The sequence below is a fragment of the Mobula birostris genome, chromosome 6 (genome assembly GCF_030028105.1).
Source record: "Mobula birostris isolate sMobBir1 chromosome 6, sMobBir1.hap1, whole genome shotgun sequence".
Classification (NCBI taxonomy): domain Eukaryota; kingdom Metazoa; phylum Chordata; class Chondrichthyes; order Myliobatiformes; family Myliobatidae; genus Mobula; species Mobula birostris.
The window spans coordinates 136,539,463-136,555,861 of record NC_092375.1 but is presented as its reverse complement, the minus strand read 5'-3'; the positions used below and the strand labels follow the sequence as shown (position 1 = coordinate 136,555,861).

Here is a 16,399-nt window from a genome sequence, read left to right as displayed (position 1 = left end):
AGTTTGGTACTTACAGTAAATAAAGAGTTCAGTCCCCAGACCACATCCTGTAGGGAAAAAGACATTTGAGGTGAAATTCATTGCTGAGTAAAAATGCAATAAACTGATGCAGAAGTCATGCTCACAACGTATTTACCCCAGAATATCAGACTCTCCATACATTTGTCATCACGGTGACCATTAGAGTCAGACAAAATGGAACCAGGCCCTTTGGCCCAACTTGTCCATACTGACCATGGTGACCACCAAGCCATTTGCCCATATTCCTCTAACCATGCCTATCCATGTACTTATCCAATTACCCTTTAAATGATGTTTCTGTACCTGCCTCAACCACTTAATCTGGCAGATGATTCCATATATACACCACGTTCTGCACAAGGAATTTGCTATTCAAGACTATTAAATCTTTCGCCTCTCATCTTAAGCTTATGCCTGCTAATTTCTAGTTCCCCACCCCTAGGAATAAGATTGTGTTCTCATGGTTGAAATAAAATTGTGTTCTATGGCCTTCATGGTTGTTGCACACCTCTACAAGTATAGCCCTCAATCCTCTGTGCTCCAGGAAATAAAGACCTAGTCTGCCCAATCTCTCCCTATAACTCCGGATCTGAAATTTTGGTAGTACCCTCAACATTTTCTCTGCACTCTTTCCAGTTCAATGATGTCTCTCTTATAAGAGGGTGAGCAGAATTGTACACAGCACTCCAGGTGCCATCTCATCAAAGTGTTGGACAGCTCCTAAATTCAATGCCCTAACTGCTGAAGGTCAGCATACCAAATGTCTTCTTCACTACCCTATCTACATGTGACATTGCTTTAAGTGAACTATGTACCTGTTATAAGCTACAAGTATTATATTTTGAATGTTTGTACATTTTCTACTGAATCCAGTTGAAAACTGACATAAGCAGGCAATTCAGGTAAAGCAGCCCTTTGTGATGAGAGTCAACTGAAGATCTTTAAACTGTCCTTCTGGATTCACCTATCTTCTCTATGACTTCCCATTTTTACTGTTCCTACAACCTGACCATGCACTATCTTCACTCCAGCAGTGGTCAAGCCTTCATCCACTTGCATCCAACAATATCTGAATGGTGGCCGATTAGGAAAAGGGGAGGTGCAACGAGACCTGGGTGTCATTATACACCAGTCATTGAAAGTGGGCATGCAGGTACAGCAGGCGGTGAAAAAGGCCAATGGTATGCTGGCATTTATAGCGAGAGGATTCGAGTACAGGAGCAGGGAGGTACTACTGCAGTTGTATAAGGCCTTGGTGAGACCACACCTGGAGTATTGTGTGCAGTTTTGGTCCCCTAATCTGAGGAAAGACATCCTTGCCATAGAGGGAGTACAAAGAAGGTTCACCAGATTGATTCCTGGGATGGCAGGACTTTCATATGAAGAAAGACTGGATGAACTGGGCTTGTACTCGTTGGAATTTAGAAGATTGAGGGGGGATCTGATTGAAACGTATAAGATCCTAAAGGGATTGGACAGGCTAGATGCAGGAAGATTGTTCCCGATGTTGGGGAAGTCCAGAACGAGGGGCCACAGTTTGAGGATAGAGGGGAAGCCTTTTAGGACCGAGATTAGGAAAAACTTCTTCACACAGAGAGTGGTGAATCTGTGGAATTCTCTGCCACAGGAAGCAGTTGAGGCCAGTTCATTGGCTATATTTAAGAGGGAGTTAGATATGGCCCTTGTGGCTACGGGGGGTCAGGGGGTATGGAGGGAAGGCTGGGGCGGGGTTCTGAGTTGGATGATCAGCCATGATCATAATAAATGGCGGTGCAGGCTCGAAGGGCCGAATGGCCTACTCCTGCACCTATTTTCTATATTTCTATGTTAATATGCAACTCTCTCTCCTAAAACCCCCTTGCTTCTCTCTCCACCCCTACCTCCTTTTAAACACACCTTTTTGCCTCATCTTCTTCCCTAATGTGCCTTAGTTGATTATGTTTCTGGGAAGCATAGTTTTGACTTCTCAATTTCATTCTGTTCTTGAAGTTGCTGTGTCAACCACAGGGCAATGATGTTCAGGGCTATGTGGAAACAGAAACTCACTTCCACAAGAAAGCTTTCTTCGTTTGTTCAACCATCTAATAGACAAGGATTAGTGGGTTTCTGAATGTGCCTCACTTTCCACTCCCTTGCCCAAGATCACCTATCATTCAACTCACTGTTGCCAGGAGACTGAACATGGATATCTTGGCATGTTTTCTTCAGGAGCTGATGACAACAGTAGCTCGCCTCTCAATTAGTAAGCACTCTATCTTCGGTGAAGTACTGACACTGGCTCTGTTGCACACAACAACCGTTCCACATACACTTTACAGAAACAAATCCAACTGTTGTTACTCTAGTGTGGCAGGTAGCTGAGGGAATCCAAGATGGCAGACATGGGACAGGTTCAGAAGGAGCGAGTGAGAATGAGGAGGCTGATAGAGTAAGAAACAAGAGATGAAAAACAGAACATTTCCAGACAGTAGCAACCATTTGGGTTGAAGAGAGTGTGCACACATGGGCCAGTTCAGGCAGTGTATCAAATTACTGACATCACCCCCACAGTTCATGTCCAAGGGCTGGCTCACAGAACTAAACAGACGCCTACTGCCACTTTGGACAAGTCTACCATGTAGGCCAGTGAAATACAGAATAATATTGTAAAATTTGCTGTAATTCATACATGGCAGGTAAATTTTAATTTGTTAGGAATACATTAGCTTGAAAATATCTAATCATAAACAGAAAAAGAAATACATGGTATTGAACAGGATGTCTCAGCTTTAAGTCACTAGAACAGCTAGTCTTTTCACTGCAAACAGAACATTCTGGAAGTTTTACACCATACAGGACCTGTCATAACTTGCTAACTTGCTTCTACCAACCAGAGCAGGAAACATTACCTCCCCTCTAAGCTATGTCTCAAGTTTCACACTTTCTTTTATCATCACAAGCCGGCTGGTGGCGTAGTGGCATCAGCACCGGACTTCGGAGCGAAGGCTCCCGAGTTTGGATCCAGACAGTTCCCTTGCACACTTTCCATTTTGGATTGAGCGTCGAACTAGTAACTCGGCCTCGTAAAAATAAGAAAGCCTGCTAAAAAACGCCGTCATAACGGCGTCCCGATGACTCCACGCAGAGTTAAGGGCTTTCTTCTCCTTCTTTATCATCACCTCAGGGTGAAAATTCTGGAACTACCTCCCTCACAGTACACCACCATAGGGTGTAGCAGTCTAAGAAGGAAACCCAGCACAATTATGTGCAGGCAATAAGTGCTATCAGAGAAGCCCACATTCTAAGAACATTTTTCAAGTAAACAGCAAAACATCTGTAGGACTTATAAAAACATTGTACACACAATCAGAAGCAAGCATAAGGAGCTAATAATTCCTGCACATATAATTAGTAAAATACATTAGAACAAATATATGTACACTGTAGTTCATTATAAGCAAAATCCTCTTGTACATCACAGGTACCACTTGTGAACTGTGTCTACGCTTACAACATCACAGACTAGCATGGCACATACAAGTTCTCAACTGACAGTCACCTATAATGTGTAGGCAGACAATGATACCCTCATTACTACCTGTACAACACACATTATCAGATAAAAGAAGATGCACTCAAGCCTCTTAATTGGTAAAAACACTACAACTAGAAATCTTGCACCAAGGAATTGAAGGAAACAGTGTTTGAAGTTCCAGATTCACAGTTTGATAGCTCCAAAACGTATCTGAAGGAAACATTCTCTTTGGCATCCAGTTCCAAAATGTGTGTTACAAATTGATTCCAGTATGTAAACTTTCTCTCCAAATGTTTGGCTGGTTCAGTTGGAAAACTGGTTGCTGCTTCAAGGGCTGCAGATAGAACAGACCAATTTAATATTTGCAGCCTATTTACTTCTGCATTTCTCAAATCAAACTTTGTCGTCTATAAAATGCTTCCCTGACCACAAAATTCTTCCCTAAAGTCGATAGTTTCCTACTTTAAGTAGTCACCATCACTCAGCCTTCACACAAATCAATTTGAAACTATTAACACACAAACAGCAGAAAAATTACACATTCCCTGATTTTTAACCAGCGATCTTCTCAGTCAAAGTTTTCAAGACATTTTAGTTGTCTGGTAGAATATGATTACAGGAAAAAGAATTACTTAAGGGAAAATAACGTTTTGTTTCAATTCCAAACTGATAGAAAAGAGGAGAAGATGAAAATTGGGAGAACAAGAGCTCACTCCAATGCTTAGAATCAGGAACGTAGACGAGTACAAATTTACTGACTCCAGAGTTTAACTCAAGCAGATAACTCCTTTAGAACTTGGTGCTTATAGAGGGGGATTCTATGTCAGCCTTGTTTTGTGGCATGTGTTACAGGGAGCAGAGATTTTTTGAAGTGCAACACAGGGTCTTTTCAGGCAGAATTAGATGTCCAAAGTCAAGCAGCTGTTAATAGGGTTACATTAAGTCCTGTGAGCTTTTATTTGACTGACAAATTTGCCATGTCTGTCAAAGCCCTTGCTAAAATGCACATAGATTACATCAAATACATCACCCCTCATTAACCCTTCTTATCTCTCTCTCTAATTTTCAATTAAGTTAATCAGATATGAATTTCTTGCAACAAATCCATGCAACCTGCCCCAATTCAGAATTAGGTTTATTATCACCAGCATGTGACGTGGAATTTGTTAACTTAGCAGCAGCAGTTCAATGCAATACATAATATAGAAGAAAAAGAATAATAATAAATAAGTAAATCAATTATAGTATATGTATATTGAATAGATTAAAAAATCGTGCAAAAAACAGAAATACTGTATATTAAAAAAAGTGAGGTGGTGTCCAAGGGTTCAATGTCCATTTAGGAATCAGATGGCAGAGGGGAAGAAGTTGTTCTTGAATCACTGAGTGTGTGCCTTCAGGCTTCTCCCTTCCTACCTGATGGTAACAGTGAGAAAAGGACCTCCAGCCTTGGGTGCTGGAGGTCCTTAATAATGGATAATGCCTTTCTGAGACACTGCTCCCTGATGATGACCTGGGTATTTTGTAGGCTAGTATCCAAGATGGAGCTGACTAGATTTACAACCTTCTGCAGCTTCTTTCGTTCCTATACAGTAGCCCCTCCATACCAGACAGTGATGCAGCCTGTCAGAATACTCTCCACTGTACATCTATATAAGTTGATGAGTGTACTTGTTGACATGCCAAATCTCTTCATGCTCCTAATGAAGTATAGCTGCTGTCTTGCTTTCTTTATAACTGCATCAATATGTTGGGACCAAGTTAAGTCCTCAGAGATCTTGACAGGCAGGAACTTGAAACTGCTCACTCTCTCCACTTCTGATTTCTCTATGAGGATTGGTATGTGTTCCTTCGTCTTACCCTTCCTGAAGTCCACAATCAGCTCCTTTGTCTTACAGGTTTCGGCACCACTCCACTAGTTGGCATATCTCACTCCTGTATGCACTCTTGTCCACCTAAGATTCTACCGACAATGGTTGTATTGTCAGCAAATTTATAGATGGTATTTAAGCTATGCCTAGCCACACAGCCATGTGTATATAGAGAGTGGAGCAGTGGGCTAAGTACACACCCCTGAGGTGCACCAGTGTTGACTGTCAGTGTGGAGGATACATTATCACCAATCCGCACAGATTGTGGTCTTCCGGTAAGGAAGTCGAGGATCCAATTGCAGAGGTAGGTACAGAAGCCCAGGTTCTGCAACTTCTCAATCAGGATTGTGGGAACGATGGTGTTAAATGCTGAGCTATAGTCGACAAACAACATCCTGACATAGGTGTTTGTGTTGTCCAGGTGGTCTAAAGCCGTGTGGAGAGCCACTGAGATTGCATCTGCTGTTGACCTGCTGTGGTGATAGGCAAATTGCAATGGGTCCTGGTCCTTGCTGAGGCAGGAGTTCAGTCTAGTCATAACCAACCTCTCAAAGCATTTCATCACTGTAGATGTGAGTGCTACTGGGCGATAGTCATTAAGGCAGCTCACATTATTCCTTTTTGCCTTTTTGAAGCAAGTGGGCACTTCCGCCCGTAGCAGTGAGAGGTTGATATGTACCCTTCCAAATGCAGGTTTATAATGTCCTTCAGAATGAATTCCAACAATCTTCCTGTCACCAAAATCAAACTAACTAAATTATAATTACTTGAGATCCATTATTTTTAAATTATTCTACAATATTAACAGTCCACACTTCTACAGCCAAAAGGGACTGGAAAATTGCAGACATAATCTCCATTTTCTCTGACATTGCTGGTCAGTACTTTTTCCACATTCTCTCTTTGTCTCCCAAATTTTTCTTTTCATTTCACTCCTATTCTCTGGTACGCTTGTGGAAGATGTGGTAAGGCAAAAGTTAACATAATGTCCAGGCAAGAAAGGTCTTTGAAGAGCATAGCTTCCCTTTGCACAACACTGGTGTCATCAGTGAACCTGTATTTGTTGTTGGAGCTGTACTTAGCCACACAGTCATAGGTGTAAAGCGAGTACAGCAGGGGGCTAAGTACACATCCCTGTGGTGCATCAGTGCTGATGGAGATTATGGTGGAGATGTTTTTGCCAATCTGAACTAACTAGGGTCTGCAAGCGAGGAAATCCAGGATCTAATTGCACAAGGGTTTATTGAGAACCAGATGTTGGACTTTACTGATTAATTTTGAGGGGATGATGGCATTAAATCAATAAAAAGCATTCTGATGTATGCATCTTTGCTGTCCAGATGTTCCAGGGTTGTGTGAAGAGTCAATGAGATGGCATCTGCTGTGGACCTGTTGCTCCTGTAGGTAAACTGGATCATATCCAAGTCACCACTCAGAGAGGAGTCCCTCAACACCAGCCTCTCAAACTACTTCATCACTGTGGATGTAAGTGTCACTGGGTGATACTCATTGAGGCAGGTTACAATGGTATTCTTGGGTAACAGTATGATTACATTATAACATAAGAAATAGGACCAGGAGTAGGCCATCTGGCCCATCGAGCCTGTCCCGCCTTTCAATAAGATCATGTCTGATCTGTCCGTAAACTCAGCTCCATCTACCTGCCTTTTCCCCATAACCCTTAATTCCCCTACTATATAAAAATTTATCTAACTGCATCTTAAATATATTTAGTGAAGATGCCTTAACTGCTCCCTGGGCAGAGAATTCCACAGCTTCACTACTCACTGGGAAAAACTGTTTCTCCTCATCTCCGTCCTAAATCTTCTCCCCTGAATCTTGAGGCAATGTCCCATAGTTCTAGTCTCACCTATCAATGGAAACAACTTTCCTACTTCTATCTTATCCATCCCTTTCAAAATTTTGTATGTTTCTATAAGCTCTCCTCTTCTTCTTCTGAATTCCAGAGAGTATAGTCCCAGGCGACTCAATCTCTCTTCATAGGTTGACCCCTTCATCTCTGGAATCAACTTGGTGAACCTCCTCTGCACTGCCTCCAAAGCCAGTATATCCTTCCTCAAATATGGAAACCAGAACTGCACACAGTACTCCAGGTGCGGCCTCATCAGTACCCTGTATGGTTGCAGCATGACCTCCCTGCTCTTGAATTCAATCCTTCTAGCAATGAAGGCCAACATTCCGTTTGCCTTCTTAACAAACTGTTGTACCTGCAAGCCAACCTTTTGTGATTCATGAACAAGCACTCCCAAGTCCCTCTGCACAACAGCACACTGTGATCTTTTACCATTTAAATAATAATGTTCTCTTCTATTTCTCTTTCCAAAGTGGATGATCTCATATTTACCAACGTTGTATTCCATCTGCCAGACCTTGGCCCACTCACATAACCTATCTATATCCCTCTGCAGACTCTCCACATCCTCTGTACAATTTGCTTTTCCACTCAGTTTAGTGTCATCAGCAAATTTTGCTACGCTACACTCAGTCCCCTCTTCCAAATCACCAATGTAAATGGTAAACAGCTGCAGGGTTAGAACCAATCCCTGCGGCACCCCACTCACCACTGACTGCCAACCGGAGAAACACCCACTTATACCAACTCTCTGCCTTCTATCGGTTAACCAATCCACTATCCATGCCAATACACTTCCTCCAACTCCATGCATCCGTATCTTATTTATAAGTCTCTTGTGCGGCATCTTATTGAATGCCTTCTGGAAATCCAAGTATACAACATCCACTTGTTCCCCTCTATCCACTGCACTCATTATGTCCTCAAAGAACTCCAGTAAGTTTGTCAAACAGGACCTGCCCTTTCTGAATCCATGCTGCATCTGTCTAATGGAACCACTCCTTTCTAAATGTTTCGCTATTTCTTCCTTAATGACAGCTTCAAGCGTTTTCCCAACTACAAATGTTACGATTGACATTTGACAGATTAAAGCCTGCTTGAAGCAGGTGGGTACCACACACTGCTGGAGTGAGGGGTTGAACACTACCAACTAGTTGGTCAGCACAGGTCTTCAGTACACGGCCAGGTACTCCATTTGGATGTTTTTTTTGTATTCACTCTCTTGAAGGCAACCCACACGTCACCTTGAGATACTGAGACCAAAGGATCATCGGGAAACATGGGGATGCATGATGGTTCCTCCCTGTTCTGCGGTCAAAGCGAACACAGAAGGCACTGAGTTCATCTGGAAGCGAAACTCTACTGTCCCCCATGTCTCTAGATTTAACTTTGTAGGTTATGGAATTCAAACCCGGCTACAGCTATCGAACATCCCTCATTGATTCGTCCAGAATCTTCACTTTGCTTGTGAGGTGGCTTTCTGGAGATCATGCCTGCACCTCTTGTAGCTTTCTTGATCTCCAGGTTTGAATGCCTCTGATATGGCCCTCAGCAAATTCCAGATTTCATGGTTCATCCAGGGCTTCTGACTGGGGTAACCCTTGAATAATAAAATGGGGACACAGTCATCTACAGCTGTTTTAATAAAGTCTGTTACAACCCTGGTGTGGTCATTCAGATCCTCAGATGAGTGCTTGAACATGGCCCAGTCCACCGACTCAAAGCAATCCTGTAATTGTTCCTCTGCCTCCCACAGCCACCTCTTTGTTGTCTTGATCTCTGGAGCCTTGTTTTTTAGGTTCCACCTTTTTCTTTACCAGAGCATGCAGTTCGATCCATTCTGAAAATCGTAAAATCTTCTAGTCGGATCCCTGCGTTCAGCATGTTTGCTGACAACCAAGTCTCGATGCAACAAACAATTGAGAATCTAATGGCATTATGATCTCTAGATGCAAAGTGTTTCCCTAGGCAAACTTCCGCCATCTGCCTTGTCTCATTCTTTAAAAGGAGATCTAGTATTGCACTCTCTCCAGTCCTGAAGTCTTGGCCCAAAATGTAAATTGTGTATAATTTCCATAGCTACTGCCTGACCTGTTGAGCTCCTCCAGCATTTTGTGTGCGTTGCTTTAGATTTCCTGCATCTGCAGAATTTCTCATGTTTATGATTTCCGCTCTCTCTAGTTGGAACTTCTGTGTACTGATTAAAGAAACTTCCCTAAACATTTTTGACAAACTGTTTCCCATCCAGCCATTTTACAGTATGGACCTCCCAGTCAATATGTGGAAAAGTTAAAATCACCTGTCACAACCTTATATTTCTTGCAACAGTAGCGATCACTCTACAAACTTGCTCCCCTCAATCCCACAGACTGTTGGTGCTCTATAATATAATCCCATTAATGTGGTCATACTTCAAACATGAGAAATCAGCAGATGCTGGAAATTCAAAGCAACACACAATATGCTGGAGGAACTCAGGAGGTCAGGCAGCAATTATGCAGATTAGTAAACAGTCGATGTTTTGGTTGAGACCCTTCTTCAGGACTGGAAAGGATTAGGGAAGACGCTAGAATGAAAAAGTGGGGGGGGGGGAGGGGCATAGCTAAGTGTTAGGTGAAAACAGGTGAGTAAGAAAAATAAAGGGCTGGAGAGGACAGAATCTGATAAGACAGGAAAGTAGACCATAGGAGAAAAGGAAGGAGGAGGGGACTAAGGGGAGGTGCCAGGCAGGTGAGAAGAATTAAGAGCTCAGAGAGGGAATAGAAGAAGCGATGAGGGAGAGGAAATTTTTTTTATTAGAAGGAGAAATCAATATTCATGCCATCAGGATGGAGACCACCTAGACGGAATATAAGGTGTTGCTCCTCTACAAGAGGAGGTCAAGGATCAATATGTCAGTATGGGAATGGGAATCAGAATAAAAATGTTTGGCCACTGAGAATTTCCGCTTTTGGCAGATGGAGCAGAGGTGCTCTACGGAGTGGTTCCCCAATTTATGGTGGGTCTCACCAACGTACAGGCCGCATCAGGAGCATCGGACATAATGGACAACCCCAGCTGATTCGCAGGACAAGTGTTGCCTCACAACAATCAAGCCAATGATCTATCCAATTAGCTATCTTTTCTTTGATCTCATGAGATCTAACTTTACATAGTGGTCTACCATGTGAAATCTTACCCAAGACCTGACTGAAGTCCATTTAGACCACGTCTATCAACCTGTTCTCACCAGCCTTCTTGGTTACTGCTACAAAAAAACTGAATCAAATTCATGTGACACGATCTCTCACACACAGAGCAGTGCTGACTATCAACCCCTGCCTTTCCAAATACCTAAACATCTTATCACTGAGATTCCCCTCTAATAATTTGCTAATTCTTAGATTAAAGCTGCTGGAGTCCTTCTGGTGAAGATGCTTCCACAACAGTGTTGGATAGAGAGTTCCAGAATTTAGACTCCGTGCTGATGGAAGAAAAGTAAAACACTTCCCGATCAGGATGGTGCAAGACTTGGAGGGAACTCTGTATGTGGTAGCAAATATTGGGTTTAGGGAACCATGGAAAAATACAATAGTGTATTTTGTACAAGGCACAACCACGTGCTAACGAGGGAGGGCAATGAATGTTCAGGATAGCGGATTAAGTGCCAATTAAGAAGTCTATTTTGTGCTGTAGTGTTGAGTTTCTGAAGGTTTTTCAAACTTCAAGTGGAGGGTGTTCCATTATGCTACTAAATTGCACCTTACAAATGGCAAAAATCTGTGTAAATAGGTGAGTCACACCTCTGAGGTCACTGTAGCCATTGATTTTAAGTGGCTGGCCCAGTACGGTTTCTGAGAATCAAATCATCCTTCATCATAGTCAATTCTAATACTGTACTTGGAAAATTGTTTAAACAATTAGAAGAATCCTATGGTTCCTGAAAACATAATTGAACTTAGCCATAGTACACTTTGTATCTTGATGGAAATTCTCTCATCTATTTGTAAGGTACCTAATATTTGCCTCATGTTGCTATTTTTCCTTTAACATACAAATAAAGTATCAGTCTGTTTTTATACTCTTTGCTAGTATCCAGTCATATTCTATCTTTATTGATTTTTTAGGTTCTCTGCTGAGTTCTAAAATGCTCCAAAAGTTCACACCTACTGCTATTTCTGGCAATTTTTAAAGCCTCTTTTTTTGACTTAGTGCTCTCATTCATACCTCCAAACTGCTGCAAATTAATCACTTTTCATATGGATTCGCTCTTGAAGGTTTTATTGTAATATGTGCATCATTTCTTTGTCTGCAACCACTTTCTATACACCATCATTTCTTGATGAGTAAGAGTGTCAAATGATACATGGAGGAGGTAGAAAACCAGGGTTGAGAGGGATAATAAATAAGAGACTCGATGGGTCAAACGGCTTAATTCTGCTCCTACGCCTCATGCTGATCAACTCTGCTCAGTTTCCTTGGTTCAAATTTAAGATTATAATTTTGCACGAAACCACATTGTTTCAAAACACAGTGTAAAATTCTACATTATGGTCACACTCTTTAAAAGGCTCCTCGAAAAAATTATCAATCAACTGTTTCTCTCCAAAATAACCCCTTCTCTATTTAGTTCCTCAACAAATTAATGTAGAAAAACATCTCAAATACATTCCTGAGGTCATCTGCCTTCTTATTACAGCAAACTTAATTCATCCAGTCTGTTTCTAAGTTAATCACAGTATTACTCCATTATATGTACCTTCAACTCTTCAATTTATGCTGCACACATTATAACTATTACTTGGTGGCCCATAAGTAATTCCTGTTGATATTTCATGTCCTTTGTCACTTCTTAGCTCAACTCAAAGTGAATCCAATCTACATTTTGATAACTATTTATTGAGATGCAGAGTGGAATAAGCCCTTCTAACCTTTCGTGCCGTGCCACCCAGCAATCCCCCAATTTAAACCAAGCCTAACCATGGACAATTTACAATAACCAATTAACCAAGCTGCTTTCTAACCACAGTATTAATCACTTCCTTTATCAATCTCTTTTTCATTGCAACTGAGACTGAACATAAACTTTGGCTGCTGACTCTCCCCTTCTAGGATGCCAGGGAGCTCTTGTGCCTCATTCTTGAACCTGCTACCTTCCCAGAGACACAACTACCGTCAGAGAAATGGCTAGATCACAAACAGATAGCTAAATCACTGAAAGAAGATTATGATTTACTTATTTAGCGACACAGCGCAGAGTAGGCCCTTCTGACTCTTCAAGCCTCTGCCCCAGCAACCTCACAACCCTAATTAACCTTAAAATAATCATGGGGCAATTTACAATGACAAATTAATCTACCTGGTACATCTTTGGACTGTGAGAGGAAAGCACAGCACCTGGAGAAAATCCAAGCACTCCTCAGGAAGGATATACAGAGACTCCTTACAGAACAGCACTGGAATTGAACTCTGAATTCAGGAACGTCCCGGGCTGTAACGGTGTTGCATTAACCTCTACAGGAGCTTAATTAACATCCAACGATACACGTTGTATCAATAGAACAGGCACGTAGGCAGAAGGGGTGGGGTGGCTCTGTTCGTAAAAAATGAAATCAAATCATTAGAAAGAGGTGACATAGGATCAGAAGATGTACGATCCTTGTGGGTAGAGTTAAAAAATTGCAAGGGTAAAAAGACCTCAATGAGACTTATATACAGGCCTCCAAACAATAGCCAGGATGACATAGGGGATTTCAACATGGAGGAAGATCGGGACAATCAGGCTGATACTGGATCCCAAGAGAAAAAGATTGTAGAATGCTGATGACATGGCTTTTTTTTTAAGAACAGCTTGTGGTTGAGCCTACCAGGGAAAAGTTGTTTCTGGAGTGGGTGTTGTGTAATGAACCTGATTTGATTACATAGCTTAAGGTAAAGGAAGCCTTAGGAGACAGTGACCATAATAATTTGACAGACAAAAGCTCAAATCAGATGTATCAGTATTACAGTGAAGAAACGGTAATTACAGAGGCATAAAAGAGAAGTGGGCCAAAGTTGATTGGAAGGGGACAGTAGTGGTAATGACAACAGAACAGCAATGGCTGAAATTTCTGGGAGCAATTCAGAAGGGACCGGATAGATACATCCCAAAAGAAGAAGCATTCTAAAGAAAGGGCAAGGCAACAATGCCTGACAAGGGAAGTCAAGGACAGCATAAAAACAGAAGAGAGGGCATATAATATACCAACAAATTAATGGGAAGTTAGCAGATTGGGAAGCTTTTAAAAACCAACAGAAGGCAATTAAAAAAGCAATAAGGAGAGAAAAGGTGAAATATGAAAGTAATATAAAAGCGGATACCAAAAGGACTTTCAGATATATAAAGAGTAAAAGAGAGGCGAGAGTGGATATTGGACTGCTGGAGACGTAGAAATGAGGTACAAAGAAATGGTGAATGAAATGAATAAGTATTTTGCATCAGTATTCACTGTGGAAGACACCAGCAGTATGCCAAGAATTCAAGAGTGTCAGGAGGGCAGAAGAGGATGTAGTTGCTGTTACTAAGGAGAAAGTGCTTTGGAAGTTTAAAGGTCTGAAGGTAGATAAGGCAACTGAACTAAAGGGACTATACTCTAGAGTTCTGAAAGAGGTAGCTGAAGAGACTATAGAGACATTAGTAGACAACTTTGAAGAATTAGTAGATTCTGGAATGGTTCCAGAGGACCAGAAAATTGTAAATGTCACTACACTTCAATAAGGGAGGGAAGCAGAAGAAAGGAAATTATAGGCCAGTTAACTTGATTTCAGTGGTTGGAAAGATGTTAGAGTCCATTACTAAGGATGAAGTTTTGAGGTATTTATCCTGAATGATAAAATAGATCGAAGTCAAAATGGTACTCTGTGCCCACTGTGGTGGCCAGTGCTATTATGTTTGCTGTTGTGTGCTGGGGCAGCAGGTTGAGGGTAGCAGACACCAACAGAATCAACAAACTCATTCGTAAGGCCAGTGATGTTGTGGGGATGGAACTGGACTCTCTGACGGTGGTGTCTGAAAAGAGGATGCTGTCCAAGTTGCATGCAATCTTGGACAATGTCTCCCATCCACTACATAATGTACTGGTTGGGCACAGTAGTACATTAAGCCAGAGACTCATTCCACCGCGATGCAACACTGAGCATCATATGAAGTTATTCCTGCCTGTGGCCATCAAACTTTACAACTCCTCCCTTGGAGGGTCAGACACCCTGAGCCAATAGGCTGGTCCTGGACTTATTTCCTGGCATAATTTACATACTATTATTTGATTATTTATGGTTTTATATTGCTATATTTATACTCTATTCTTGGTTGGTGCAACTGTAACGGAACCCAATTTCCCTCGGGATCAATAAAGTATAACTATGACTAGGACTATGAACTGATAAATGAGTCTTTGGGCTGCTTTGGGTTTGGATCTGAGGACTCAATTTTGGTTTGGAATGCTGTTGTTTGCTTCAATTGTTTGCATGATTTTTTTTCTTTCTCTTGCACATTGAATGTTGGTCTTTAATTTTTATTTTCATTCTTTATTTTTCTTTAATTGGGATCTTTCAGGTTTCTTGCTTTGTGGCTACCTGCGAGCAAGCAAATCTCAAGGTTGTATAATTTATACATTCTTTGATAATAAATGAATCTTGAACCTTGAATGATAAAATAGGCCAAAGTCAGAATGGTTTCCTTAAGGCGAAATCTTGCCTGACAATTCTGTTGAAGCTCTTGGAAGAACTAACTGGTAGGATGGACAAAGGAAAGTCAGTGGATGTTGGTATCTTGGAATTTCAGAAGACCCTTGACAAGGTGCCGCACATGAGGCAGTTAAACAAGATAAAAGCCCCTGGTAATCCAGGAAAGATACTGGCATGGATGGAAGATTGGCTGACTGGCAGCAGGCAGAGTGGGAATAAAGAAGGCCTTTTCTGGTTGCCTGCTGGTGACTAGTGGTGTTCCGCAGGGGGTCAGTGTTGGGACCACTCTTTTCACATTGTATTTCAATGATGTGGAAGATCAAATCCATGGTTTTTGGCCAGATTTGCAGACAATACAAAGATAGTTGGAGGGGCAGGTAGCATCGAGGAAACAGCGAGACTGCAGAAGGACTTGGACAGATTAGGAGAAGGGGTAATGAAGTGATAGATGGAATAGAGTATAGGGAAGTATACGGCCATAAAGGCATAGACTATTTTCTAAGTAAGGTGAAAATTCAGAAATCAGAGGTGCAAAGGGACTTGGGAGTCCTCATGCAGGATTTTCTAAAGACCAATTTCCAGGTTGAGTCGATGGTAAGGAAGGCAAATGCCATGTTAGCATTTATTTCAAGAGGACTAGAATATAAAAGCAAGGAAGAAATGCTGAGGCTTTATAAGAGTAGCTTTGTGCCCCTTGGGGCACCATGGTAGCACGACACTATTATGGCTCGGAGCAACAAAGTTCGGAATTATATTTCAGCATCCTCTGTAAGAAATTTGTGCATCCTTCCCATGAGCACATGGATTTCCTCTGGGTGGTCTGGTTTCCTTTCACAGTAATCTATCGGTTAGTAGATTAATTGGTCCTTGTAGATTATCCTGCAATTAGGCTTGGGTTAAGTATATGGGTTGCTGAGCGGTGCAACTCGTTGGGCCAGAAGGGCCTATTCTGCACTGTTTCTCTAAGTAAATAAAGTACAAACGTTTGTAAATAAATCTAAGTAAGGATGTGCTGGCATTGGAGAGGGTTCAGAGAAACTTCACGAGAATTATCCCAGGAACGAAAAGGTTAACACATGAGCAGTATTTGATGGCTTTGGGTCTGTACTCACTGGAGTTTAGAAGAATGACGAGATCTCATTGAAGCCTATTGAATATTGAAAGTGGATGTGAAGAGGATGTTTGCTATAGTGGAGCAATCTAAGACCAGAGGGCACAGCCTCAGAATAGAGTGGCATGCCTTTAGAACAGGGGTGAGGAGGAATTTCTTTAGCCAGAGGGTGGTGCATCTGTGGAATTCATTGCCACAGATGTGGAGGCCAAGTCATTGGTCATATTTAAAATGGAGGTTGATTATCTCGTGATGAGTGAGGGTATCAAAGGTTACGGGGAGGAAGGCAGGAGAATGGGCTTGGG

At 41.8% G+C, this 16,399-nt stretch overlaps 1 protein-coding gene across 7 annotated transcripts in view; it reads right to left on the bottom strand.

Moving 5' to 3' along the window:
• The window catches only part of ube2f (ubiquitin-conjugating enzyme E2F (putative)), a 207,775-nt gene that overhangs the window by 28,548 nt on the left and 162,828 nt on the right, over window positions 1–16,399 (bottom strand). For all 7 annotated transcript variants that reach the window (XR_011886412.1, XM_072261430.1, XM_072261428.1 and 4 more), the window contains one exon: window positions 15–47. Coding sequence is in view for 6 of the 7 variants with exons in the window: in XM_072261430.1 (XP_072117531.1) it covers window positions 15–47 (33 nt within the window). In the remaining variant the exon portion in view is untranslated. The remainder of the gene's footprint in view (window positions 1–14; window positions 48–16,399) is intronic.